General features: G+C 54.7%; 7 protein-coding genes and 1 non-coding gene across 8 annotated transcripts; 2 read left to right on the plus strand and 6 right to left on the minus strand.

The window, feature by feature from the left end:
- Positions 1–83: 83 nt before the first annotated feature.
- Positions 84–2,957, plus strand: BKA78DRAFT_266594 (uncharacterized protein). Its single transcript, XM_066885474.1, has 2 exons — positions 84–207; positions 256–2,957. Exons 1-2 carry the CDS (start codon positions 157–159, stop codon positions 2,578–2,580), a joined length of 2,376 nt encoding a protein of 791 aa, XP_066743910.1. The 5' UTR covers positions 84–156; the 3' UTR covers positions 2,581–2,957.
- Positions 2,958–3,181: 224 nt separating this feature from the next.
- Positions 3,182–3,281, minus strand: BKA78DRAFT_t113. Its single transcript has one exon. It is a non-coding gene; the product is annotated as a tRNA-Asn (tRNA).
- Positions 3,282–5,261: 1,980 nt separating this feature from the next.
- On the minus strand, positions 5,262–7,715 carry BKA78DRAFT_313258 (heterokaryon incompatibility protein-domain-containing protein). The gene has a single exon (XM_066888359.1). The coding sequence runs from the start codon at positions 7,524–7,526 to the stop codon at positions 5,352–5,354; it is 2,175 nt and encodes a 724-aa protein (XP_066743911.1). The 5' UTR covers positions 7,527–7,715; the 3' UTR covers positions 5,262–5,351.
- Positions 7,716–9,590: 1,875 nt separating this feature from the next.
- Positions 9,591–12,224, minus strand: BKA78DRAFT_128474 (heterokaryon incompatibility protein-domain-containing protein). Its single transcript, XM_066882550.1, has 2 exons — positions 11,986–12,224; positions 9,591–11,934 (listed from the first exon to the last, which is right to left on the minus strand). Exon 2 carries the CDS (start codon positions 11,865–11,867, stop codon positions 9,792–9,794), a length of 2,076 nt encoding a protein of 691 aa, XP_066743912.1. The 5' UTR covers positions 11,868–11,934; positions 11,986–12,224; the 3' UTR covers positions 9,591–9,791.
- A 292-nt stretch (positions 12,225–12,516) lies between these two features.
- BKA78DRAFT_343350 (heterokaryon incompatibility protein-domain-containing protein) lies at positions 12,517–14,973 on the minus strand (the record flags this gene model as incomplete). Its single annotated transcript, XM_066890422.1, has 1 exon — positions 12,517–14,973. One exon carries the CDS (start codon positions 14,971–14,973, stop codon positions 12,712–12,714), a length of 2,262 nt encoding a protein of 753 aa, XP_066743913.1. The 3' UTR covers positions 12,517–12,711.
- Positions 14,974–17,095: 2,122 nt separating this feature from the next.
- BKA78DRAFT_251414 (uncharacterized protein) lies at positions 17,096–18,267 on the minus strand (the record flags this gene model as incomplete). Its single annotated transcript, XM_066884655.1, has 2 exons — positions 17,096–17,623; positions 17,683–18,267. 2 exons carry the CDS (start codon positions 18,265–18,267, stop codon positions 17,096–17,098), a joined length of 1,113 nt encoding a protein of 370 aa, XP_066743914.1.
- Positions 18,268–20,295: 2,028 nt separating this feature from the next.
- Positions 20,296–21,330, minus strand: BKA78DRAFT_250718 (armadillo-type protein; the record flags this gene model as incomplete). The annotated part of the gene is made up of 2 exons (XM_066884598.1): positions 20,296–21,168; positions 21,214–21,330. The coding sequence occupies 2 exons, from the start codon at positions 21,328–21,330 to the stop codon at positions 20,296–20,298; spliced, it is 990 nt and encodes a 329-aa protein (XP_066743915.1).
- A 4,136-nt stretch (positions 21,331–25,466) lies between these two features.
- On the plus strand, positions 25,467–25,973 carry BKA78DRAFT_295221 (uncharacterized protein; the record flags this gene model as incomplete). The annotated part of the gene is made up of 1 exon (XM_066886452.1): positions 25,467–25,973. One exon carries the CDS (start codon positions 25,467–25,469, stop codon positions 25,971–25,973), a length of 507 nt encoding a protein of 168 aa, XP_066743916.1.
- Position 25,974: the final 1 nt, after the last annotated feature.

Below are 25,974 nucleotides of genomic sequence, written 5' to 3' on the forward strand. Positions count from 1 at the left end.
CGAGTCGTGCTTTGTTCTTTTGTATATCAATGGCTCCGATAACCATCTAATCAATTGCGCCAGTCAAGCGGCGGCTATTGCTAAGCGAAAATCCGGGGAAGCCAAAAAGTTCAAGCCGTCGGCCTCTTCCGCTCCACTTCCGCAGACATCACCACCATGGCCGTGTCCTTACGCGCTGCCGGCCTCTTGGCCAGACGGCCTGCCCTGGTACGCTTCAATTCGCTCTGACCCATCTCCAACTGACCCATTCTTTAGCTCCGCTCGAGTTTGCCCGCCAGTCGTCTCGTCCTCCGCCAACCCCAGTCGTTCCACCGCCCGCGGTTATACTCCTCGCCGTCAACTTCCAAAAAGCAGGAACACGTCTTTCACTCGCAGCTCGAGGACCCCGGCGCCTCGTCCCTGTTGTCCACCCTCCAAAAGCCCACGACCCCCCAGACTTTGACCGAGAAGATTGTCCAAAAGTATGCCGTCGGCCTGCCCGAGGGCAAGTTTGTCAAGTCGGGCGACTATGTCACCATTCGTCCCGCCCACTGCATGACCCACGACAACTCGTGGCCTGTCGCTCTCAAGTTTATGGGCATTGGCGGCACCAAGATTGCAAACAACAGGCAGACGGTCATGACGCTGGACCACGACGTGCAAAACAAGAGCGAGTCCAACCTGAAGAAATACCGCCAAATCGAAGAGTTTGCCAAGAAGCAGGGCGTCGACTTTTACCCCGCCGGCAGAGGCATTGGTCACCAGATTATGGTCGAAGAGGGTTATGCGTTCCCCGGCACCTTGGCCGTGGCCTCGGACAGTCACACCAACATGTATGGCGGCATTGGATGCCTGGGCACGCCCGTCGTCCGCACCGACGCCGCCTCCATCTGGGCAACCACCAAGACTTGGTGGCAGATTCCCCCCATTGCCAAGGTCACTCTGACTGGAGTTTTGCCTCCTGGCGTCACGGGCAAGGATATCATTGTCGCTCTCTGCGGTCTCTTCAACAGTGACGATGTGCTGAACCACGCCATTGAATTCACCGGCTCCCCCGAAACGCTTGCCAGCCTTCCCATTGACGATCGTCTGGCAATTGCCAACATGACGACCGAATGGGGTGCCCTCAGCGGCCTCTTCCCCATGGACTCGACTCTGAAGGGGTGGTTGCGCTTCAAGGCCACCGAAGCCACCATGTACAACGACGGCAACATTCTCGAGACCAACCGCATCTCGCGCTTCAACCACGAGCGTCTGGACGAGCTGTTTGAGAATGCTCCCGTTGCCGACCCCGGCGCCACCTACGCCAAGAAGCTGTACCTCGATCTTTCGACCCTGACCCCGTACGTCTCTGGCCCCAACTCGGTCAAGGTTGCAACTCCTCTTCCCGATCTCGAGGCCCAGGATATCAAGGTCAACAAGGCCTACCTGGTCTCTTGCACCAACTCGCGCAGCTCCGACATTGCTGCCGCCGCTCGCGTTTTCAAGGAAGCCGCCGAGAAGAATGGTGGCCAAGTTCCCAAGATTCCCGAGCACGTCAACTTTTATATTGCTGCAGCATCGACGCTGGAGGAGGCAGCCGCAAGAGAAGCTGGAGACTGGGACACGCTGCTCCAAGCTGGCGCCACGCCCCTGCCCAGCGGCTGCGGTCCCTGCATCGGTTTGGGAACGGGTCTGCTTGAGCCTGGCGAGGTCGGTGTCAGCGCCAGCAACCGCAACTTCAAAGGACGCATGGGTTCTACCGAAGCCAAGGCCTATCTCGCCAGCCCAGAGGTCGTTGCGGCCAGCGCGCTGACGGGCAAGATTGCTGGCCCCGGCTGGTTCCAGACGCCTCCTGGATGGACGGGCGTCGTGCGCGGCGAGGGCGACTTGATTGGCAACACGATCGAAGACGCCCTCGAGCAAATCATTGCGCAGGCCGAATCCATGGTGTCGTCGGCGGAGCAAACGATTGGCGCGGCCGAGCCCAGCGCCTCGACGTCTGCCGACAGCTCATCTTCATCATCAGAATCCCTCACCGAAATCCTCCCCGGCTTCCCCGAGGTCGTCCGCGGCGAAATCGTCTTTTGCGACGCCGACAACATCAACACGGACGGCATCTACCCGGGCAAGTACACGTACCAAGACGACGTGACGCGCGAAAAGATGGCCGAGGTGGTCATGGAAAACTACGACAAGACGTTCGCATCGGTCGCCAAGGCGGGCGACGTGCTGGTGTCGGGCTTCAACTTTGGCTGCGGCTCGTCGCGCGAGCAGGCGGCCACGGCCATCCTGGCAAAGGGCATCCCGCTGGTGGTGGCCGGCAGCTTCGCCAACATCTTCGGCCGCAACAGCATCAACAACGCCCTCATGGGCGTCGAGGTCCCCAAGCTGGTCGAGCGCCTGCGCGCCGCGTTCGGCTCAGACAAGTCCCCCACCCGCCGCACTGGCTGGACCTTTGAGTGGGACGTCCGCCGCAGCAAGGTCACCGTCACCGAGGGCCCCGGCGGCGACAGCTGGAGCCAGCGCGTCGGCGAGCTGCCCCCCAACGTGCAGGAGATTATCGCCCTCGGCGGCTTGGAGAAGTGGGTCATGAAGAGCATCGCCGAGCAGGCTCAATAGGGGTGGTATTAGAGCGGCGCTGTACGATTCGGCCTCTGGGGCGTGCGTGAATTGCGGCGGAGTGAGTGCAAGATGCAAGTGCAGAGCTAGAAGGCGGGCGGGGAAAAAAGTACGGGCGGACCGCGTGTGTTTTGTTCTTCTGATGACGACGAATGGGTCGGTATTTTGAACCGGGATGGATGGATGGGAGCTGGGAGTTTTTTTAATTGTTCACGAGGATCTCTTTGCTTGCCAAGATTTTGTATGTACGTCAAGGAGGCGAGAGGGGTTGGAGAAAAGAGGTTGGAGAAAGAAGCGTTTCTTGAAGGAGCTAGGTAGGGGACTTCCACGCCACTAGTTCAGACAGTAGGTTGTCGAATGGAAGCAAAACCCCCCCCCCCCCCCCCCAAAAAAAAAAAAAAAACCAAAACTCGACCACTGCATGCCCACCCACAACGGCAATGAAGAAGAAAGCTTGGCCTTTGATTCGCAAAATACGAAGATCGACTTGTCGCGTTCATTGGGGGAGGGGCTCCACTTAATCCCGACGCTCAGACACCACCTTGGCACAAGGGGGTTGGTCGTCGAGTGGGTGGGTTGCAAAAATGCAAAAAGAAGAACTCTCTCCCGGACAGGCTTGAACTGTCAACCTCCTGATTGCTCGCTGTTCGTGACAACAGACCGTAACAGTCAGACGCGCTAGCCAATTGCGCCACGGAAGATGCTTGGTTGGCTGATTTGTTGAAGGGCACAGCCGTTTGTTGTATATATATATTGTGTGTGGCTAAGAGGATAGAAGGAGATTGGGAAGAAGCAGGGCCTAGGGGGTGTTAAGGTGGGGTGTAGTGGTTTGCAATGCCAACCAGAGTAAATCAATCACCCTAAAAACTACTAGTAGCTAAAGTAAATGTGTCAAGCGGGCCAAAAAACCGCGGACATAGTGGATTTTGTGTGGTTCAGTGGTCCGAGCGCGTGCGACGCTACCGAGCCGACCATCCGACTCTATTCAAACCACACTTCCTTCTTCCGCTTTTGAACCATTACCGCCTGCCATGTTTTGAGACCAGCCGGCGCGTGTTGGGAGTGTTTGATTCTTTTGCTGTTGAGGTGTTAGAGGATTTGAGCACCCCGGAGCTTTGTAGCCGGCATGCTGTGTTGTTCTACTTTGGGAAAAGTTTCGTTTACATCCAACGATTGTGCTTAGTGCCGACTCCGCCAGCCCACGTCTGCCTATCTATTTCTTCTCCTGTCCATCACCTCAATCAGTTTGACAATTCGCGACGTCACGACACGCGCCGCGCCCGCGAGCTCTTGCAAACAAACATTCTTGCTGTCAAGTTGAGGAGCGAGCGCCTCAGCTCTCTTCCAGATAGATTCGACATTCCATCAGCAAAACACCTACTGCGCCTGTACGCCGCATCCCATCAAGACGCGTCGCGACGCGTTGCAACACTTGCTCTCGCGTCAAACGGACGGGCGTCTGTACACGCGCTCCCGCTTGGGCTCTAAATCATCACCTCGCGCGTCGCGCTCGAAGAACGCCATACGCCGCGCTTTTGCACACACTCTCTCTTGTTAGTCTTGGAAGCCAAATGACGGAGCGGCTCTTTCGCCCGCGACAACACCATGCGCCGTCGTCCATTGCATCGCCTAGCACGTCATCCAGCGCGTCCGATCATCATCCAGCATTCATTGCGCATCTCCCTCGGCACGTCTCCATTGGGATGCATTCTTCTTATCCACTCAGGGTGGCCTCCAGAGCTTTGTTCGAACTGCGCAACTGCCAATTTGTTGGTGGCCCTTTTTGATCTGGGGGAGCCGGCAAGTACACCGAAAGGATAGAGCAAGAGATGCGAGCTGCCTACGCACTCACACTGCGGCGTCTGGGGCGAATTTCGCCCCTTATCCGGCTCTTTTCTTCGTCATCTAGAAGTCTGAGGAGATTGACTTTTTGATGTAGCACGCCGCGCCCGCGCAGAAGGGTGATTAGATTTCTGACCCGTCGTTCCAGATTTTTGACCCCGCCTCAATACTGCTAAGGGCGTGACTATCCTGACAATGTATACAACCAACAGCGCGACTGCTTGCGCGGTTATCTGTCTCATAACTAAATACCTACCTGACAACTAACTGCGCGAGTTAGGTAATGCGCAACTCGCTGCGCGACTGACTACCTACCTAACGACTGACTGCTTGACTGACTATTTGACTGACTGCTTGACTGACTGCTTGACTGACTGCGCGACTGACTGTTTGACTGACTGTTTGACTGACTGCGCAACTGACCACTGGATGACGGACTGGACGACGCACTGGACGACGCACTGGACGACGCACTGGACGACGCACTGGACGACGCACTGGACGACGCACTGGACGACGCACTGGACGACGCACCGGACAAAGTGCTGGTTGGTAAGTATCTCTCTTAGGAGGAGGGGCCAGAAATCTAAACGCCCGCAGAGGCGCTGAATCTGTGCTGCCGTGACGGCACAAGTGACTGCGGCGGCCGCCATGTCTAAGCCTCTCTTTCTTGTTCCATCCCCCCATCTTTTCTTATTCCATGCCGTGTGTGAGATCTTATATCGACTGCTATCTGTGGGCTTCAAGCCAGCGAGTATATACCATCAGTCGGAATGGGTCAAAGTTCGCATTTCTCACAGTGACAGGACATCGAAGTCAAGAGCGCGAGAGATGACACGTGCAATTTTGAAGAGCGTGGGCTCAAGCATTCATTGGTCGCTCTTAAAACCGAAGAAGTCTGGTCGCGTAGTGTCTGGGAATGTCCACGCCTAGCGGATTTCAATTTCTTCCAGTGTACCTCTTTCCTTTAAAGCGCGGTCAAGCGGGTAAAATTCCTCCCCATTTGCCAGAGAATTGTCAGAAAAATAGCCCAATCTCGAAAATATCCTTGGGTTTGCGTTACAATCCTCAAGATTCAAGATCAGGCCACAAGCGTAAGTAGAAAATCCCTTATGCCCACAATCCCTTACATGAAGCAGGTACACTTCTTGTTCTTGAGGATATCTCGAGTCCCACATAGCATCTGTGGAAAGACACTCCCACGCATCTTCACCAAGTGAGCTGGGTTCAATCAACTGTCCATTCCTATGGATGACACAGGACAGCAAGATACCTCTTAAGATCAGCGTGCTGTTTTCCAAGACGCCGAAACTGTTGTCGTTGGCGTAGATGCAAGTCGCCTCCACGACTTCTACGCAGTATCTTCTTTGATCAAACTCCCTACCGTAGTGGACACCGCCTCCCATTGAGGCCCACGACCATGTTGGGAGATTGAAGGGCCTGTCCGGTTCCTCTCTATCCTGGGAGCGGCTTTGGTAGGGTGGCGTTGAGCCGTAAGATAACCACAACATATCATCAAGAAGAGAATCCGACCACAAGCCCGCGAGGTATCGCGCTCCCGGTCGAACGCGCTGAAACTGCTCGGCAATGGCTCCCAAGGCGGCTAATTTGTCCCGTGGATTCGTCAGGGCCAAGATCGAATAGTCACATACGACTAGAGTCCTCCACGTCTCCTGAATCTTGAACAACTCTTCGGTGACAGTCTCCTTGTCATTGAGACTCTGGTCGTCTGCATTTGGTCGTGTTGCCAAGAAGAATCTCAACTTGTCGCAATAGTCTATGATCCGATTCTTCCAGCCATCAGTAGCGCTGCCACACTCGCATTTGACCTCGCAAGTGCACTGAAATATGACTTCGCTCTCCGTAAAGAAGAGTATCCGGGGAGATAGCATGCGTTCTTGATAAATCCATGCCCGTGTTAAAAGGGGGACATTAGGGTTTCTCAAGTGCAAACTGAACCCAGTCTCTGGATACCATAGGTAGTGATGGTTGCGAAAGTAGAGCGGGTAGGTGAATTGACCTAGGTTCAATTTCGCCAGCATGTGCGTCTGCTGCTTGATTGTTGTAGTTCGGAGCCCTGCTCTGCTATCTTTTCCAGAAACAGCCGCAAGCGTGATTTTGGAGCCCCTGTAGACATCAAACATTCTCCCAGCCTCTCTACGCCAGTCATTCTCGTCCCCCTGGATAATGCAGACACTATCAATCCAGAGATATTTTAGACCTAGGCCTCGGGTAACTTTCACGGCGTCGTAGAAAGTTTGGGGCAGTAAACCACTAGGGATGCGACATAGATTTCTGGCGAGTGTTTCTCGGGTGGTCATACACTCTGGCTTGTAACTACCCCAGCAATAGCTCAGGGCGGCATATTCAATCGAAGTGCCTGGGGTAGCAGAAGAGAAGTCCTGAAGCTGAACGTTCGTGCCCATGCCCTTCCCATCTGGATCGACGTCCAATAGTCGCGTGGGAATGATCGGACTGTCAATCTGTATGGCGCATTGTCTGTGCAGACGCAGACAGTCCGAAATAGGCTGTTGCGCCCATTTAATGGAGTGGTCCATGGAGTCCTCTAGTGATGCGTCATAGGCAGTCCTACGCCTTGATAATGTGAAGGTGCCATCAATGTCGGGAAGCGAAGATTCGATTGGTATGAAAATGTCGTAGAAAAGGCAATCGCTTCTGGAGTGGCCAAGGAAGACAACCCCATAACTGACACGGCCATTGTACAGAGTTTCAATCAACAATAGGTCGCTGGCTTCTGAGCTCGCTCCCTCGTATCGAGTGATCTCTTCTAAAAAGAGAAGCCTGATCTTGCAGCAAAGGCAGCGGGTTCCTTCCTCCTGTAGTTCATGACGTGTGACTTTGACTTTGTACTTTCTGTTCATGGCCTGGGATTCCGGGACGAAAATGTCTCTGGGCGTTCCGTCCCAGCCACACGACCGGCACTTGTCCGACAAGCTCTCAACGAGCATTTCCCCCTTTGCGTCGAACGTGCACGGAAGCTCAATAAGAGGGATATTTGATCCGCGGCTTGGTGATTCAGTTTGGTCGCGAGTCCTACTCATCACTTCTCGTTTTTCTGTCGGTGGAGAATTATTGGCCGACATTATTGAAATACCGCTCCACGGAGTGGAATGATTTGGACGTTCCTCTTGTTCAATATGCAGGGCATCGATGGAAAAGGAACCCGCGGAGGCGATCGCACTGGCATGCGGATTGGTAGGAGCAAGTTGCGTAGCTGAAAGAGAGGCGAGATGGTTCCTTCACTTCAGGCTGAGCTGGATTGCCGAAAAATCTGACAAGAACTTGCCCATGTAATCGGGGCTGTGCAGTGGATACTTAAGCGCCAACGTCTTCTTCGGTAACGTCAGCCCCTCCTGTCGTGCACCAAGTTGCCCGCTCGGCCCCGCAATTTGTACACTCCACCTAAGCTTGCTGACAAATGTTTTGAAATTTGTTGTTCTGGCTATGGACGACGCGTGCCAGAAGACGGGCATAACTACTGCTGGTAAAGTCACAGGTGACTACGCCGCTGCGGTGGCCGGCGGCCGACTGCTCCTGAAACTCAATACCATATATTTTCCCCGTGCTTGTTCATCCCATAATCCATTGTGTCGTGTCGATCAGATCAAGGAACAGGTCGTACATGAGCCTCGCCGCGGACGAGTTAATCTTAGACGGATTTTCGCAGACGAGGTTTCGCAGACAGGTTTCGTGCCTTCGCCGAGGTTTCGCACCACTTTTTCACCAAGCCGGTGCCCAGGAATGGATGTGGACGGTGAGTTCTTCACTCAGTTTTGCACCTTAGTAGGGGACGTCCAGGGATGGGAACGGTCGCAGACGGTGAGCTCTCTGCTCGGTCTCGCACCTTAGCGGAGGGTGTCCAGGAACAGGAACAGTCGCAGCGTTTTCGCGCCACTTGATCACCAGGCCGGTGCCTCGGATTAGACGTAGAAGTAGACGGGCTCGGGAGCCTGTCAAGGCCAGTCATGTTCGGCCGCAAAGGATCAGGTTTCGTCGAAGATAATGGAAGTGTCAAGTGTGGGGTGTGTCGCGCCGCGCCCCAGAGGATTCAGCGGCAAGAGGTTTTGCTGGCGACGTGTGTAGAGGTAGGGCTCAGATCATGAGTTATTGGTCGCAAAGCTCCCGTGTTTCGTGAACAGATCGAGTGTCGCTTTACGGTGAAGTGAGTGCGCGCGCCGGTGACAGCGAGACGCCTACAGCGCGAATCTGGCAAGCGGAATTGATTTGGAGAGGTCGCTTGGCTCAAGACTAAGCGTAAAGGCAGCGGTTGGGGCGAGGGCTCATAACCTAACGAAGGCCATGAAGGTTGTTTTTCTGTCTAGGTGTATGCGCCCTCAAGGACGCGCCTAACTACCACTGATGACGTTAGTGGTGACTGCGCCAAAGCGCCCGGACCTCCACTTCCATCAAAGCCGTGAAGGCAAACAAAAGTTGTGTAAGATCTGCACAAACGCAGCGAGGCGAGGCGGGCAGATATCCCGGTGACAAAGCACAAGGATTCAGAATGCTCACAAGTAGGAAAGTTGGCCATGCACAATTTTCCGTCTTATTACCGCAGATAAGTAGTCGTTAGTGTGTCACTGATGGAGAGTAGAGGCTTAAACTTCGTTTGTATGTTAGGGCGAGGCGAGGGGCGTGAGCTACAAGAGAGTGACTTGAAGGAGTGAGCGGGCCGAGGGAGCTTCCACGCTGCTTGGAGCACTCGAACAGGCGGATTGCCTGCAGGCTAGCGGTGAGACCTCTGAGAGCCTGTCTGCTTCTCGGTACATCTGGATGTAGCTAGTGCTTGCTTACAACTCCCCAATTAGGTAGGTACCAGGTGACCAGTATTTGCGAGCAGGCGCGACTACCTCATCACGTCTCTCGCGTCTTTGTGCCGCTCCAACTCTTTTCAACTCCTCAACTCCTCTTTTCTTCGCCTGAGCAGACACACCAAAGGCTTGCTGCTGCTGTAATGGCACCAGTGACTGCGGCTGCAAGTGAATCTAGACCTTTCTCCATCCCTCTCTTTCCTATCTCACATGCAACCCTGCGCTTGCGCCTAGCAAAGCCTTTGAAGCTATTTAGCGTGATTGCGTAAAGCGAACGCAGGTTCCGTGTTGACTATCAAGTCAAAAGAGACGAGGAAGCCGAAGGCTGCAGAGAAAGGGGGTTTCATTCAGATTTAGTCGCGTTAAGTGGTAGTCAAGTTTCCGAATAGAAAGAGAAAGACAACATCGCACCTGCGATTACGAGAGGCGTCAATTAAAGCATTCAATTTCCCAGCGTCCACCCTAGAAAATGCGTCGGGCTGAGTTCCTGAAAGTGTCCTTTTCGAGTCCGCATTCGCTACATGTTCGACTCGCAATCTATTCAATTTCGCATTCTTCCGTAGTACCTCGTTCCTCAAACAAACGGTGAATACGAAGCGTTTTGTCATCGTCATCAAAATCAGACCCAGGACTACGAGGCGTACTGTACGACATGATGCCCAATCTTGAAAATGTCCTCGAGTTTGCGGCACGGTCCTTGAGACGTAATATAAGGCACTTGGTGTCGGGATTTGTGTCTTTAGACCCGCGGTCGTGCAGTATTTGGAAGAGGTAAACGTCTTGAGCTTCAGACCCGTCCGGAAAGCATTCTTGTTCCCAGTCTATGTCGATAAGCCAAAATGGGATCACCTGAGTCTCACCGTCGACGTCGAGTACATAATCTTCTCCGTCGCTCCTCAGGGAGCAAAAGAGTACCATGCTCCGTAAGACCAATTTGCTTTGTTGTAGGGTCCCGAAGCGGTTGTCTTCAGCATAGACACAAAGAGCTGTCACGATTTCGGCTAGAGGCGTCGGATCGTTGACATCGGTAAAACTGACTTGGCATCGAAGTGAGGCCCACGACCACGTAGGCAAATTGAAAGGTCGGTCGGGTTGCCCCCGGAAGTTGGAGCGAATCTCCACAAATCTGTCACGATACCACGTCAGGTCTTGGTGCAATGAATCTGACCACAGGCCTGCGAGGTATGCCGATTCCGGACGCTGACGGTGAAACATTTCAGCTATTGCTCCCAAAGCGGCCAGTCTGTCTTTCGGTTGACTTAGGTTTAGTCCTGAATAATTGAAGACAACATCTATCCATGCTTTTTGAATTTTCCGGTCGGCATACTGAAGTTGGCCTTGACTGATTCTGCGTAGTACTGCCTCTTGCGCCGAGGATTCTATGGATTCTATTGCCCTACCACACTCACATGTGGCTCCACAAGCACATTGGTAGATAATCTCATCTTCGGTGAAGAAAAGCTTCCTGGGTGACATCATGCGTTCTTGATAGGTCCATGCTCTTGTCAAAAGGGGGAACCTGCCAATTCCAATAGACCCTCTCATACCATTCCAGAGGTAATGGCAACGACGAACACAGAGTGAGTAGGTGGATTGGTCGAGTCGAAGCTTGGCTGCGACGCGTGTCTGCTGCTCGAATTGGGTATCTCGGAGTCCAGTTGTGCTATTCTCCCCAAAAAGAGCTGCAAAGGTAACTTTCGCATTCTTATAAACACCAAACATTCTTCCTGCTTCTCTGCGCCAGTCATCACCGCCGTCATCTTGATCTTTGTCTTGAATGATGCAGATACTATCGATCCAAAGATACTTTAATCCAAGGCCTCGGGTAAAGGTGACAGTGTCGCGGAAAGTTTGTGGCATTGATTCCCACGATATACGACGCAAATTCTGGTTCATCATTTTGGGTGTGGTCATACATTCCGGCTCATAACCACCCCAGCAATAGCTCAGTGCGGCGTAGTCGAGATTTTCTTGAGGAATAGAAGCGCTGTACCGCAGCTGGACGTCCAAACCCATTCCACCCGGATCGACATCAATCAGTCGAGTAGGAGCGGCCCAATCATCAGCTCGCGCAGCGCATGGACACATCTGGTCAATTACTTGGTTTTTTGCCCATTCGATCGATCTTTGGATCGAATCTTCTCGTGAGACATCCCAAGTAAAATTCCGCCTTGGTATTTCGACGATGTCCTCAATGTCATAGATTTGGGATCGGGGAGCTTCAGATTGTATGAAAACATCGTGGACCCATGCAGACGATTTACCCCTTGGGTAGAAAAATGCGTCCCTAAAGCTTCGTCGAAACATTTTATCCGTGATATCCGGGCTCACTCCCTCCAATCGGGCTATTGCCTCCATGATGAGAACTTTGATCTTGCAGAAGACGCATCGAGATGCTTGCAATTGTAGAAGTCCACGCTCGAAGGTTCCGGCAGAAAGATCCTTCTCAGGGTATTGACAGCAAATGGGACAATCTTTGTCTGACAAGCTCTTGATGTGCGACAGATCGATAAGAGGGATATTCGGGTCGGAGTTCGGGGTCGAGATTAGATCATCAACGTTGTCCATGACGCCGCCTCCTTCCGTCGACAATGGAGGATTGTTGTTCGACATGATGTTCAGGAAGTTCGTCCTTCGAGGTGGGGTGGTATGGCTTCAGAGCATCGATCAAAAAGTGGACCTGCTCAGGTAAGCGAACGAACCGACGAGCTACGGAGCGTTGTGTACGTACACTCTGTTTCTTTCGCGTCAGGTTGAGCTGGATGGTGCGTCTTGCCAGGACAAGATGGCAAGAAGGAGGAGACAGAGAAGAAAGCGATGCCGAAGTGTTTCTGAGGCGGGCGGCGCCGAGGCGGCGGGGGTTGAGGAAAGTGTGAGGCCCTGAGGGGCTGCGAGTTGTATAGTGCGGTTATGGAGGCGGTAGAGGGGGTGGTTGTGTAGGGTGGTGGTGGGAGAAAAAGACGAGTTGGGTTTACTTGATGCAATGGGGGAAAGAGCGACACTCTCTCTATCTGTCTGCCCAGGCTGACGTGATGACGGTGGAAGGCAAGCGCTCCACTAGGGCATTAAGCTGGCAATTCCTGACCCTTCGAAATCAGCTCATGCACAGCGCGCGCGGCTGTCCTTACTCATCGACCAGCCATGTCTCACGCGCGGTTCCACAACATCTGCAGAGACGCTGATGCCCTCTTGATAGCAACAAAATCGACGCAATATCGTCGTCAATTGCGTCGCGCTGCCCTGAGCAGTGGATACACTGATTGCGTTGCGCAATGAGGAGAATCCGTTAGGAAAGAGACAGTTCGGCTTCAAATCGGGTCTCTCAAGGTCCCTGCCGCAGACAATGAAAATGCGAAGCCTATCTGTCTGAATCGCAATCGTCGAAACTTTCAAAATAAGCCTTACAATTACCTGAACATAGAGAAATTTCCTGTGAGCTACTTGCATGACCACCCATCTAGCGAATCTCGCACTCAACCACTTCGCCTCTCTCCTCAAATGCGCGATAAAGGCGCCCCTCCTTTTCCTCCTGGACTCGAAGCATATCAAAATCAATGCTTAATATGCCGAATCTCGTGTATACTCTTGCCTTATGATCCTCTGCATGCAAAACCAAGCAATAAATGGTGACCGAATCTGCGTCGGGCGTCGAAAACCCTTCCTTCACCAATTGAAGCAAGTGCACGTCTTGGCCTTGAGGCTCATCCGGATGGTCGTCTGGTTCACAGTCCCTTAACCACTGCCAAGTCTGACCATCAAGGAAGCCGGGTTCGCACAATTCTCTGTCGTTCTTCAAGGTCAAGGGCAGCATCTTGCTGCGTAGCACCAGTTTGCTGCGTTCCAAGATTCCGAAGGGGTTGTCTTTTGCGTACTCGCAAGTTGCTTCCACGATCTCTGCCAGGTATGTTCTTTCACTGTACGGTGGCATGTAGATTATATCGGATTGAAGCGAAGCCCAAGTCCACGTGGGCAAATCGAAGGGTCTGGTGGCTCTCTTCCTGTGGCTGGAAGGTCTTTTCTCATGATAAGGTGTCCAGGTCAAATCATCGATCAAAGAATCCGACCACAGGCCTGCGAGGTATCTCGACGTGGGACGAGCAAGCTGGAACATCTCGGCAATGGCTCCCAAGGCGGGCAACCTGTCCCGTGGGTTTGTTACGTCCAGCCTGACAAACTCTTCGACAATGATTCTCCTCCACCTAGACTGGACCACAGACAAGCGTTTGTCATTGCTGGAGCTCTGGGATTCTTCTTCAATGTGACTGCTTGTCTCTGGTCGCAATACGTCAAAGATGGCACCGAAGATTGATGTTTTTTCGGCCACGTTCCAGATGCTTCTCTCCCAAGTGAAGCTCGCGCTACCACATTCACATGCAACCGTGGCGGCACAGTGGTATACTACCTCACCTTCGGTGAAGAAAAGCACCCTGGGTGATACAATACGTTCTTGATAGGTCCAGGCTCTTGTTAAGAGAGGGGCAATTAGATTACCCTCAGAATGATGGGGCGTTTGTCCATAATTGTGGGATAGATAATGGTGACGACGAATGAAGATCGGGCAGGTAGATTGTTGACCCATCTGTAGATGCGCCAAGATTTTGGACTGCTCATTGATCGTTGAATCTCGAAGTCCAGATGTGCTATTATACCCAAAAAGTGCCGCAAGCGTTACTTTGGCCCCTTTATAGACATCAAACATTTTGCCCGCCTCTTGGGACCAGTCTTTAGTGTTGCCTTGGATGATGCAGACACTATCAATCCAGAGATATTTTAATCCAAGGCCTCGGGTAATCTCCACGGCGTCTTGAAATGTTGATGGGAGTGATTCCCACGGCATACAATCCAGATTCTTCTCAATTGTTGCATCGGTGGTCATACAGTCTGGTTTATAAGTACCCCAGCTATAACTCAGGGCCGCGTATTCAAGGGGCTTCCCGGAAGGAAGAGAAGTGTGGTCCCGTAGCTTGACATCCAGGCCCGGCATTCCATCCGGACTGACATCAATCAGTCGCGAAGGATTCACCGACGTGCCACCGGTCGAGCCGTCCAAGTTGATACCGTTTCGGATATCACACTGGTCGTGCTGATTTGCGCACTCTGTGATGTGTCCACGCGCCCACTGTATCGACTGTTTCAATGAATCTTTCATTGTGGCGTCCCAGCTGATGGTTCTCCTCGAAAACGTAGATATTTCATCGAAGTTGGAATGAGAAGCTTCGGACGGCATAAAAATATCGTAGCATCGAGTTTCACATTCAAGCCCTCGTGGCAAGAGCCACATGAAATCGACACGGGAGCCGAGTACGTGTGTTTCCAAGGTGTCCGTGGCTTCCGGTACCAAACCCTCAAGGCGGGTTATCTCTTCCATGATTAAGAGTCTGGTCCTACAGGAAATGCACCGGGAGGCTTGCTCTTGTAATTCTTCACGCTTGGCCTTGCCGTGTGAGAGACAGAAGTCTTCGGACGTGCCTTCCCATCCACAGACGCGGCACTGTTTGCGCTTGACCAACAACTTCTTCATGACTTTTGTGACTTTGGTATCGAACGCGTGAGTGAGATCGATAAGGGGCGCATTCGATTCGGTAGTTGGGAAACACGTTTGGTTGTAGGTCCTCGTCTCCGGATTTTTCCCTGTGGATGGTGGAGGATCCCTTGTCCTCGGATTCCATCGAGACCGTCTCTTGCACCACCTCCTTAGTCTCTTGCACCAGGTCGACATTGTGCCAAGGCCGTTTCGAGAGTCGGGATGGTTGAGGTTTGAATCTCGTGTGCTAAGTTTTTCAAAACATCGATCAAAAGTGGATCGGCACAGGTAAGCAAGCAGACTTTCGAATTGACAGGTCTCCGACAGGCGCTGGCTGCGCAGGGGAAGAAAAGGTACCTAGGTCTGAGTCTTTTTTTGCTTCGGGCTGAGCTGCGTAAGGAGAATGAGGAGGACAAGAACGCGCCAAAAAGTGCTGTACGATGGTGGAGTGGAAAATCTCAAGCCCCTTTCCGCAAGGCACTTACAACCGCCTCCTGGTCTGCACAACAATTGTGTGAATACATCTGCTACCGCTATTCAATTCTGCTTCCGCACGTCAAGTGGGCACCTACATACCAAGACTGTGAGCGCGCTTCTCGCTAGGTCTGATTTTGCTCTTGCCAGATGCCAGATGCCAAATGTAAACCTGTTACGGTTTCGAGTGGAAACCCAAATAGGCAAGCGGTGAGGTCTGGAGGGCTGCATAAAAGGCTCCTCTAGTCCCATCTCTTTACCAATCCATCTTGATTTCACCCATTCATAACAAAACCCAAAGCCCTGCATACCAATCCCACCCGACGAAGGGCAAATTCGTCGTGTGATGGCTGCCGGTTACAGTACCCCACACGCAGACAGTCCACACAGCAATCCATCAAACATTAACCTCAACGACGGGCGGAGGGGCAAGGAATGAGGTGTTCGTTCGCCTCGCATATAGTATACGTGCGTACTGTACGTACCTTGCAATATCTGCATGCGAGATGTACATACAATACAATACATGCCGCATCGCCGAAGAAATGTCTTCACGCTCCGAATCTGTACGACTGAGAAACAAGAGGAAGGGAGCTTCAGGTGATTGAAGTGCCTGTGCAGGCCAGCCAGCCAGCCAGCTCTTGCAGCAGCTCTTGCAGCAGCTCTGCTCTGCCCTATCCCTTGCGTTGGTTGGTTCGTCTGGGCTAGATAGGTACAACAAGCCGGGCAGAACAGTACTACCAATGTACTACTCCTAGCACTGGCCCCACGGCCGACCCCCCCCCTCTACCTGTCTGTCCTACCTACCTACCCTACCGCATTATTCATCTCCTGTCTGCTTCCCAAACGCAGAGTCCGACCATCGGTCGTACTGTGTAAATCTTTTTCCCGCAGAAGCGACTGGCCGGCGGCATACCCACCACCCTCTGCCCGCCTGCCCGCCTTCCATGCTGGATGGATGGAATCAAAGGCTCGTCGACGCACCTAGGCCGCAGCGAACGACGTCCATGTTCCTGCTCCCTGCTCCTCCTTGGCTGCATCTACACCACTTGCTCGTACAGCGTCTCATAGAATGGGGATTTAGGATTGTAGATCGACATGATTTGACGGGGTATCTTGTTTTCTTTTCTTTTCTGTCCGCAATTTCTGTTTCTCTTTCTTTACTCCATCCAGTAAAGGCAAGGCCTCGAGTGGGCGATGCCTTGCGGGCATCTCCCTGCCATCTCTTCGCCCCGTACCGTACTCCTTCCCATGCATGCCTGCTCCCTCTTCCCCCTTGCTTGACAGCAGGCAGCCTGTGAAGAAAGAATCTGCATGCATGTATGCGTGTACGGTTGCCCGATTTCCCATCTCTTCACCCTTTCCTTTCTTTGCCCAGCCAGCCCATCATCTCCCTCGCCGTGGATCCCATTCCCAGCTCCATGGGACAAAGCTTTCTTCTTGCATGCTGCTGAAACTCCCTTCCTGAGGATTTATGAAATGATGATGGACGTATAGGACGTGCGTGCGGTGGTTCCTGGGTCTTTCTTGGCCCGTCTCGCGCAACCACACCCCCACCCACCACCATCAGGGATACATGTCTGCCAAGTCTGTCGTGCATACATACGTGCATGCAGCAAAACTGTTCACAGCCCTGCTCTGCGTCGCGCTGCTCTGCTCTGCTCTGCCCTGCCCAGACCACCCCCTCTTCAGCAGCGTTGCACAGCTCGACGACTCTTTTCCCACTCGCGCCGTCGCCGGGGCCCTTCCATCTATTCGATTCGTAGCAACTCGGATATTCACATTCCCCTCCAAACTGCTCCCTATCTTCGGGGGTGACAGCTTTCCGCATCGCGCTCTCTCTTCATCCCAGGCTGACGCCGCCCTCGCTGACAATGACGCCGTCTCCCGCGCCGCCGTCCCGCTGCTCCAGCGCGCGCATCGCCGCACTGCCGCCGCCGTACACGTCGCCGCCGAGGTAGACGCCGCTCGACGAACCAGGATTAGCCGACGCGCCCGCATCGAGCGCAATGGGGCTGTTGCCGTGAGCGTCGTTGTGCGCAGCGTCGGCAGCAGCAGCGGCAGCAGCCGCGTCCGCGTGGGCATTCGCAGCCCCCGACGAGCCGCCGTCGGCCGCAGACGACGAGTTGGCGGGAGATGATGAGGCACCGCCGCCGCCGTTCTTCTTGCCGCCGGCTTTGGACATGAGGCGGCGGTCGGCGTCCTGGACGTGCGTCATGTAGGACGAGTACCGGAGGGCGGCGAGGATGGCAGCGGCAACGATGACGAGCGCCGTCACGGCGCGCCGCGTGATGATCCAGCGGAGACCCTCGACTTCGGAGCGCGCGTCCGAGTTGAGTGCTACGGTGATTTTGTAGTTGAGTTCTTGGATCTGCCCACCACTTGGGTTAGATGCAACGCTTCAAGCCCCAGGAAAAAATCATAACGTACCTTGGTCTCCATGCTGCGCTGCTCCATGCGCACGGCCATCCCGCGATCGTCAAACATGCCCTTGAGCTCATCCTTGAGATTGCCCGTCTCCTGGCCCAACCGCTGCCCCAAAATGTCGACCTCGTGCTGCAGCTGGTTGCGCTGCGTGAGCATACGCTCATTCTCCGCTTTACGGTTATTCCCGACTTCGGTGCGCAGCTCGCTGCAGGCAGCGCGGAACAGGTACGTCTCGTTCTCCACATCCGACTGCGAGACGAGGCCCGCGCGCGCAATCTCCATGTTTTGGTTGAGCGTGAGGCGGATCGACTTCATGATGGAGATGCTCTGATCTTCTCGGAAGCCCGACGCTTCGAGCTGCTTGACCAGCGACCACGTGTCGAAGTGGTGCACGTAGGGAGGGGTCGTGAGGTGCGGTTTGCGCGGCGACGGGGGCGGCATGCGCAACACGTCGCCGGTCTCGCTGCTCTCGCTTGGTGTCGTGTCAGCGGCCGTGTCGTATGCGCTCGTGGCGGTGCCGCCGTTGTCGGAAGGGGGTGGAGGCGTTGCGGTTATGGGCGGCGCAGTCGCGTTCTCCGTCTCGAACATTGTGGGCGAGGCCTTGGGAACATCTCCAGACATCTTTGCGGCCGACTGTGGCTCTTGCTGCTGTTTTCCTGCTGCATCTTTGCCTCCTTTTGCCCCCGCCTTGTCCTTTGGGTTTGGTTTGGACTCGCTCGTGGCCTTTTGACTTGCGGTACCGCTTACATTTTTTGGCGGCGCGTTTGGAGGAGGAATAGGCTCGTTGGCGGTGCCATATCTCTGCGTAGGACTGGCGTCGACTCTGACGCAGCCTCTCGTCGTGGTTCCAAAGGATCGGTGTTCACCCCTCACCGCTCCTCGGAGGTGACGCTGCGGCTGCAGTCTCCGGCGCGGGCAGTGGGCGAGTCTGGGTATTGCGCTGCCGTTGGAAGAGTAGCCCAGCGAGCGGAGGAGCGTTGGGCGGAAAAGGGGGAGGCGTGGCGTGGTCATTGAGCGGGGGATGCAGAGTGTTTGGGGACACAACCAAAGTTCAAGGTGGGATGACGATGTGGTCGTCGCCGGCGGGACGGGACAGGGGCGGCGAGGAGATGGCTCGGTCCAATTTCGGCGGCCAAGGCGGTCAATGCAAGGAGAGGGTCGCACGTCAGGAGCATTCAGCACCCATCTGCAGCAAGCAAGGCACAGGACAGGGGACATGTCTGAAAGTGATATTTGGCCTAGAACTCGTACTCCAGACGACCCTCTATCCGAAAGAGCAGCAACGGTAGCCAAGGACGCCGCCACGTCGCTCAACAAAGCTCAAGGCGGCTTGGGAAAATTTGATGTAGAGGAAAAATAGGACAGCGAGTGTGGTGTCGAACAAATTGTACAGACTTAACGGTAGACCCCAAAACAAATTCTCAACAACGCCGGGGAGCCGACTGCTGCAGTTCTGTTGTACCTACGCAAAAAGTACGTCGAGGCCATAACGGTCATATGGTCATCTACCGTCATTCCCCGAGAAAATCCGAGCAAATCGAGTTGTAAAGAGACAATCAGGAATAAAAAGCAAAAAAGGCCATGTTGCTCCGATTCTCCCCTTTCCCCCGTACCATACCAGTCATTCACACCATTGTACTCTCGTTGTACATTGTAGCGTGACAGCGTCAAAATTTAGTAGTAGTCGTAGTCTTGAGTGAATGTGGCAGCTCTGTCGGTCAGCGCAGGCTGAGAAGATAAAAACAACCGTAGCGGAGAAGTGAAGACAAAAATCGCCGTTGAACCCCACATTTTGTTCGCAGAAGAGAATAAAGTCAACTCGGCGCCATTATCTTTCAGTCTTTTTTTCTTTCCTTTCCCACTCCCAGGAAAGATTACCATGCACACGCCGTCCGGCAGACGGCAAAATGGGAAAAAAAGGAAAAACAAGAAATCGAAACGGGGTAAATAATACAGATGCTCGGAGAAGCGACGCTTGGTGATGAAACAGCGCGAGGCCGTCGAAAGCGAGGCGATGATGGTGAAGCGTGTCGGCTGGGTAACCCTGCGTCGAGGATACCCAGGTCGTCTATGGCGCGATTCATTCTCGAAATGGCAACATGTCCTAGCAAGGAACGCCAACCTTCAAACGCCGAGGCGAACGATCGAAAACAGACAGTATGAAACAGTTTATGTTGACTGCGTTGCGGTGCCGTCTCTCGGCCGAATCGTCGAGCAACACGGTCACGGCCATCAGGGAACAGCCTTTGGAAGTTGCGGAGAGTCGCTGGCCACGGTTGGAGGCGAGCTGGGCTGAGTACTCTTGTCGTCCGTCATGCCCGATTTGGGCGAGCCCGTGGCTGAAGGCTGAGTGCTGAGCATAGTCGGACTGACGCTGTTGCGCTGAACCGCGTCCGGTACCATGCTGTGCGTGTCAAAGCGGTGCATCTTCTTTTCGACCTTGTTGATCTGGTTAGCTACTAGCTTGTGCTGATCATCGCCGCGAGAGGCGCCTACAGCTTGGACCTGTTTGCCCGCCAGTGTCCGCTTGGCCTTTTGAATCTCGGGTTGAAGCTGCTCGAGGAACGTTGCGTAGTCGGGCGCGCTGAGAGTGTCCAGCATTTTTTCTGCAACAAGTTAGTGTTTTTGCACTGCTGAACCAACACCACACATACGAATAACATAGTTGCCATAGCCGTCTTTGATGAGCGACATGAGCGTGCTCTCCCCTCGCTCCGTCTTTTCACACATCTTTTCCATCATCTCTCGCCGCTGTGCGTCGGTGCCAAAGATGAGACACTTTTCAACCACGTTGCTTGCAAACTTGTGCTTGGCAAAGGCGAGCAGCTGGACCTTGACCAGCTCGATGATCTTGGTGCGATCCTCTGGCTCGCCGTGTTCGATGATGTGCTGCGTGACGTAGTTGCCGTACTGGTCAGGGATCAGAGTCATGGCACAAGCGTGGAGCTCCGTCAAGATGGAGCGGCGCGCTGGCTGCTCGCAGTGCTCAAGCATGCGCTGGATGACGCGGCATCCGTAGCCATGGACCGAGAGTGACGACACCTGACTGATGAATGCGTCAATGATGAATTGAATGTGCTCTGCGGGCACTCTTTCAATGGCCTTTTGAATGACGTGGTTGCCATTTTGATCTCTGACGCAGCGCAGGACGTTGCTCTCCAGCTCTTTGACCATTGACGCCTGTTGGTCGGTCAAGACGTGTTCGAGGGCTTTTTGAACCACTCTGCAGCCGTACATTTGCAGCGACAGGTTCAAGACATGGCCTTTCATGCGATTGGCGAGAATGCGCTTCTGGTTCTGGTCGCCGTGCTCGAAAAATTTTTGAATGACATAGTTGCCAAAGACGTCCGTCATGAGCTGCATCGCATTCGGCTGAATCTCTTTGAAAACTCGCTCCTTTTCGTCGCTGTTGGCCGTTTCGAGTTTCTGTTGAATAAAGCGAGAGCCATGCTGGTCGCCGCTAAACTCGCAAATGTGCTCATAAATGTCCTACTTTGATTAGCGGGATTCATTGACGTGGAAAGATGTCCTTACCTTCAAGTTGTAGTGCTTGCTCCGGCTGTTGTGCTTGAACTCGTCGAGCATGGCACTTCTGAGACCTGGGCCGCTCTCGTCGTGTCTGGGACCCTTGGGCGGCTCAAGTTGATGCATCATCCCCGGCATCATCGGCATGTGCATGTGAATGCCTGGCATGCCGCTCATGTGCATGCTGTAAATGTACGGGTCAAACTGGCGAGGAAATTGAGCAGAAATCTGTGCGTAGGGCGCATAACCTTGCTGCTCTTGTTGGATTCCTCGCAGCTTCCTCTCAAGCACCACAGCATCTTGCTGCGAGCGTCCATTTGGTGGGTTGCGCGAAGGATACAGAGGGTCGTAGACGGGCGGCGTGCCGCCAGTCGAGTAGTACTGCGGGCTGTGCCGGAAATCGACACTTGGAGTCATGACGCCCGCGCGGTTGCCAAACTGCATGCCGCGCAGTGGGACGTGATCGTATTGGTTGGAATTGGGATTGGGATAGCCTTCAGGAGTAAAGGACCCGGCGCCATTGTCTTCGGCACCGAGATGTTGTTGAGTCATGTCCGCGACTTGACGCGCATACACTGATTGCGGGTGGCCATAGTTGCCGGCGCTGGTCGGTGCATTGAACGACGACTTGTGAAGCGTCAATGCCTGCTCGGGCACCTTGTTGCTGTTGTCTACAGACATGCGTGAAAACGGGGCAAACATGTCACCATATGCCGAATCGATGCGCTCCTGGTAACGGCCATTGGATTGGCTCGACATGGCTTGACTTTGTGCTCGGGCGGCCGCGGAAGCCGACGCAGGGAAGCGAGAATATGGGTCTGAAGGCTGAGAAAACTGAACGGGATCAGAGCCATGGCGTGATGGGGGCAGACTGCCGCTTCGCGAAGGAGCTGCGCTGGAGCTTGAAAAGTATTCCGAATTGGCAACACTGCGGCGGTCTTCGGTTGGCGAATGAAGGCTTGGGGCATCCGTCCACCTCTGGCGCTGATCAATGTCGACGAAAGAATTGAATTCGTAACGGTCGTCGGTGGCACGTCGAGCTACAAAGTTGCCAGTCGTAGGGTCCAGGATGGGCTTGGACGTCGACTTGGTGGCCAGGGCCTGAGCCATCATTGGCCCGCGGGAGACTGGGAAGCGCTGGGACGTGGGGTCTACGTAGGCCTGCGAGGACGGGACGTGACTGACGGGCGACACGCTCGAGGCTCTCCGACTTGCAACGGGCTGAGTCGCTGTTTCGGATATGTTCCATGGGGTCCGTTGATGGGTCCAGTCCGTCTCTGACGAGGCGACAAGAGACCCTGAACCGGTTTTGACCTCGCTCTCGTCTGGTGCCGAGGAGCGGTAGGAACCGTTTTCTGCGCGCACATTAGCCAACGGGCGTATGACACGCGGAGCGGCAACGGCCTTACGGTCCCTCGAGGCAAAGTTGGTGTTGAGAGCGCCGTTACCCCAAATGTTGCCGTAGGGCTTGGTGCCGTTTGCAAAGGACGAGGGCGCAGAGGGGCGGTCGTCGTCAGTAGGGCGGACTCCGCCAAAATCTCCGAAGCGGGAGGCCGGCATGGCCTTGGGGCAGTCAGAATTGCTGTTGCACACGATAGTGGCAGGCTTACGCACCTTTCCCGTCTGCAGCGGGAACGTCTGCCTGCTGACCATGCCCGAGACCATCATCTGCAGCCGGATTGGCGAGGGTGGGAAGGAATTGGAGGCGACAAGAGCTGAGGAGTGTGTGTCGAGAGTGGTGTGGTGGTGTGGAGCGGGAGCTGTGGTGCAGGCTGGGTCAGCACACAGCAGCAGCAGCAGCGGTGGTGGATGACGACGGAGGGCGGCGGCAAGAGAGAGGGAGCGAGGACGGACCTTTTAGGGATTCGGAATATACAGGCTGGGAGAACGGGACCCCTTGGGTAGACAGTAATTACAGAAGGCTTTGTGTGTGTGTGTGTCAAGCGCTGCGCATGCTAAGCTCGAAGTGGTATGCTCGCGCGCTTGTCAAGGGACGCATCAGTGAGTGCCTCTCGACTCCCAAGAAGGCGCAGAGGGTGTCGCGGGCGGGTGGAGACGCAAGGGATGCTGCGGGTCGAGGAAGCGAGGAATCTGGCGCGTCGTGGCAAAGGACAAGGACGACGAGAGGACAAGCTCCCGTGGGAGTGGGCGAGGGACGTGAGGACGTGTATCGGCACGGCGGCGGACGTGTACTTTTGGGACGTGGAGTGAGCGGACGGCGCGGCGGACGGTGGGCGGGTGCGAGGGAAGCGCGCGGGAGGGGCGGAAGCGCGAGATGGAGCTGGGCTGAGGTCGGACAGCGGAGAGGAAGAGGGAGTGGAGTGGTGGTGAAGAAGAAGAAGAGTCGACGAAGAGAGAGAGTTTGGGAGAGGAAGTAAGTTTGGCGGCGGCGGCGGCGGCGGGGCGGCGGCGGCGGATGCGGGAACGACCTCAGTAGTGATATGTAGCTAGGCGTAGGGCGGGCGTCTTGGTGTTGGAGTTAGGGTTTGCAGGGTACGAGGGTACCCTTTGGAGAATGGTGTTTGTGAGCTGTGGGCTGTGGCTCTGCGGGCCGCTCTGGCTCCATGTCGCTGCGATCCCTCTCATGGATCGCCTGGTTGCTCTGCTAAAAATGGGGCCTGCGGTCGATCAAGAGGGCCATCAACACCAACCACTCGCGTGCCGCCGTTGAGCAGGGCTGCACTGCCGGTGAACTACTGCCTACTAGCAATGGTGAGGGAGAGCCTGAGGCTGTCGATTTCCATGTCCTCTTTCTCACCACCAAGTTTGTATCCAACGTTACTCCTCCTCTCCCTCTGCCGCTCCCCGACGCACCATCTTGAGACAGCATGGTTTCACAGCGTCCTCGCCTTGCCGATGAGACGCTGGCTTCCCTCTTGCTCTCCTCTCTTATTTTCCGACGCAACCCATCGTCTCCACTACCCTCACCGTCCCGGACACTTGACCAATTGCCGTCCAAGCCAATTCCAAATGCGTCGTCGCGTCGCCAGTGTCACGATGCACCCGCTGCACACCAGACCTGACCAAACCTGATGCTCCACGTTGGGTCCTAGATAACGACTGCATAAGTCTACGTCTTTTTCCATAACTTGTGTGCCCTCGCCGTCCACTGACCCGCCGCCCGTGTCTTTGCCTTCGGTTTTTGATGCCGTCCACTCGATTTGAAGCCGCCTCGCCCTCATTTGCCGTGCCCGGCTTTTTCCACGAGACTCGACGTTGCTCCGGCTGTTCTATTCTCAGACGCAAAAACTTCGGCATGTGCACTGGACGTCGTCGTCTCCTGCGTCATCTTGGCCATCGATTGCCGAGCTGCAAAGAATGAAGGCCCTACATAAACATCATCAGCTTCCACGTGTGCTGCTCTTTGTAAGGTCCTGGCGTGTGTTGTCGAGTCCAGTGCGGGGAATGCACCATCGTCAAAGACACCCCTTGCGTCAGGGCAAAGACCCCCGGATTTCTCATCTCTTCGAGACCGGATGCGCTTCAGAAGGGCCCTCGTGCAATAACCTTAACGGCAACTCTATCTCTGTCGATTGTCGAGTGGCATATGACGTTTGGCTTTTGAAGGGGTGGTGGTCGGCCGTGCGGCTCCTGAGATTTGGGCAGAGGCTGTGCAGTGGTCGTGTATGCGCTCTGCTTCGAGACTCGTCCGGCGGTGATCGTGATTCGCTTTGGAGGACCACGCAAGCGCCGTGGTGCGGGCGAGGTGCATGATGGTCCAAGTTGGTTGGCAGATCCAGCAGCGCAATTTCCGTCTCGGCGCTAGCGCCCCAATTGGGAACCGTGAACAATCCACCCGCTCTCCTCGCACTCCCCTTCTTCAACACCACACTTCCTTCTCTTTTTCCTTTTCCGTCCGCCGTCGTTCATTCCCTCTCGAGAGCACCAGTCGTCGGCTTCACTCTCTCAGCCCGACTGCCTTGCCAGACACTCTTTCTCTGCTTGCGATATCCAGGACCTCGACTCGACTCGACTTGGTTCCCACCACTCCTTGGACCCAACAACCCCAACTCCAAAAAACTCCTTGCGCCGGTACGCCCTCCGCCGAGTCTTCTTCTCGCCCGCCGCCCGCATTGCTCACTGTTTGCCCAGACACAGCAGAGTCAAACACGCGTTTACCTCTTGTCCTCGCCCCCGCGCATTTGTTTTGGCCCTCGGACACACGCTTCCACCAACAATACCAATCCACCGCCACTCGTTTCACCATGGCCTACGCCTCGACTCTGGTCCGCCGTGACGGCGACTTTTCCCTCTCGCCCTCCATGATCAAGCTCCTCATCGCTCTCCTGGTCCTGGTCCTCGTCGCCTTCCTGTCCGTCATTGCTCTCTTCGTGCTTCGCCGCGCGCGCAACGCCAAAAAGCAGTCGGAGCTGCCCATGTACAACGAGCACGATCCCAATGCCAAGGTATCGCACCACCACCGCAGCCTTACTCTGACCACGGCCCCTCCCTACCCTGGCGACAACCGCGGCTCGATATACGTCTACGATGAAAAGAAGGAATTCATGAACGAAGCGCGCTCTCCTGACAGTCCCATTCCAGAGATTCGCATAACTTTCCCCGAGGAAGTAGACGACAAGGGCAGCAAGCAGCCTGGACGCGTCGTTGTCGTCCGCGTCGGCGAGCACAGCGTCGGTCTCGAGCCCGTGCAGGACGAGCAACTGCCGCCATACCAAAAGGACCAAAACGACCGCTTCGTCTCCCTTGACCTCGAGCGCATAGGTGGTCTCAAGGAAAAGACCAACGAAAAGAACGAGTACTCCATCTGAG

Source organism: Phyllosticta capitalensis (assembly GCF_038381095.1).
Source record: "Phyllosticta capitalensis strain CBS 128856 chromosome Unknown BKA78scaffold_5, whole genome shotgun sequence".
Classification (NCBI taxonomy): Eukaryota; Fungi; Ascomycota; class Dothideomycetes; order Botryosphaeriales; family Phyllostictaceae; genus Phyllosticta; species Phyllosticta capitalensis.

Bases quoted from the DNA above. Each gene is read 5' to 3' on its own strand.
- BKA78DRAFT_266594 (XM_066885474.1), top strand. From the start codon at position 157: ATGGCCGTGTCCTTACGCGCTGCCGGCCTCTTGGCCAGACGGCCTGCC. The intron at 208-255 runs GTACGCTTCAAT...CCCATTCTTTAG, and splicing joins TGGCCAGACGGCCTGCCCTG to CTCCGCTCGAGTTTGCCCGC.
- BKA78DRAFT_313258 (XM_066888359.1), bottom strand. From the start codon at position 7,526: ATGTCGGCCAATAATTCTCCACCGACAGAAAAACGAGAAGTGATGAGT.
- BKA78DRAFT_128474 (XM_066882550.1), bottom strand. From the start codon at position 11,867: ATGTCGAACAACAATCCTCCATTGTCGACGGAAGGAGGCGGCGTCATG.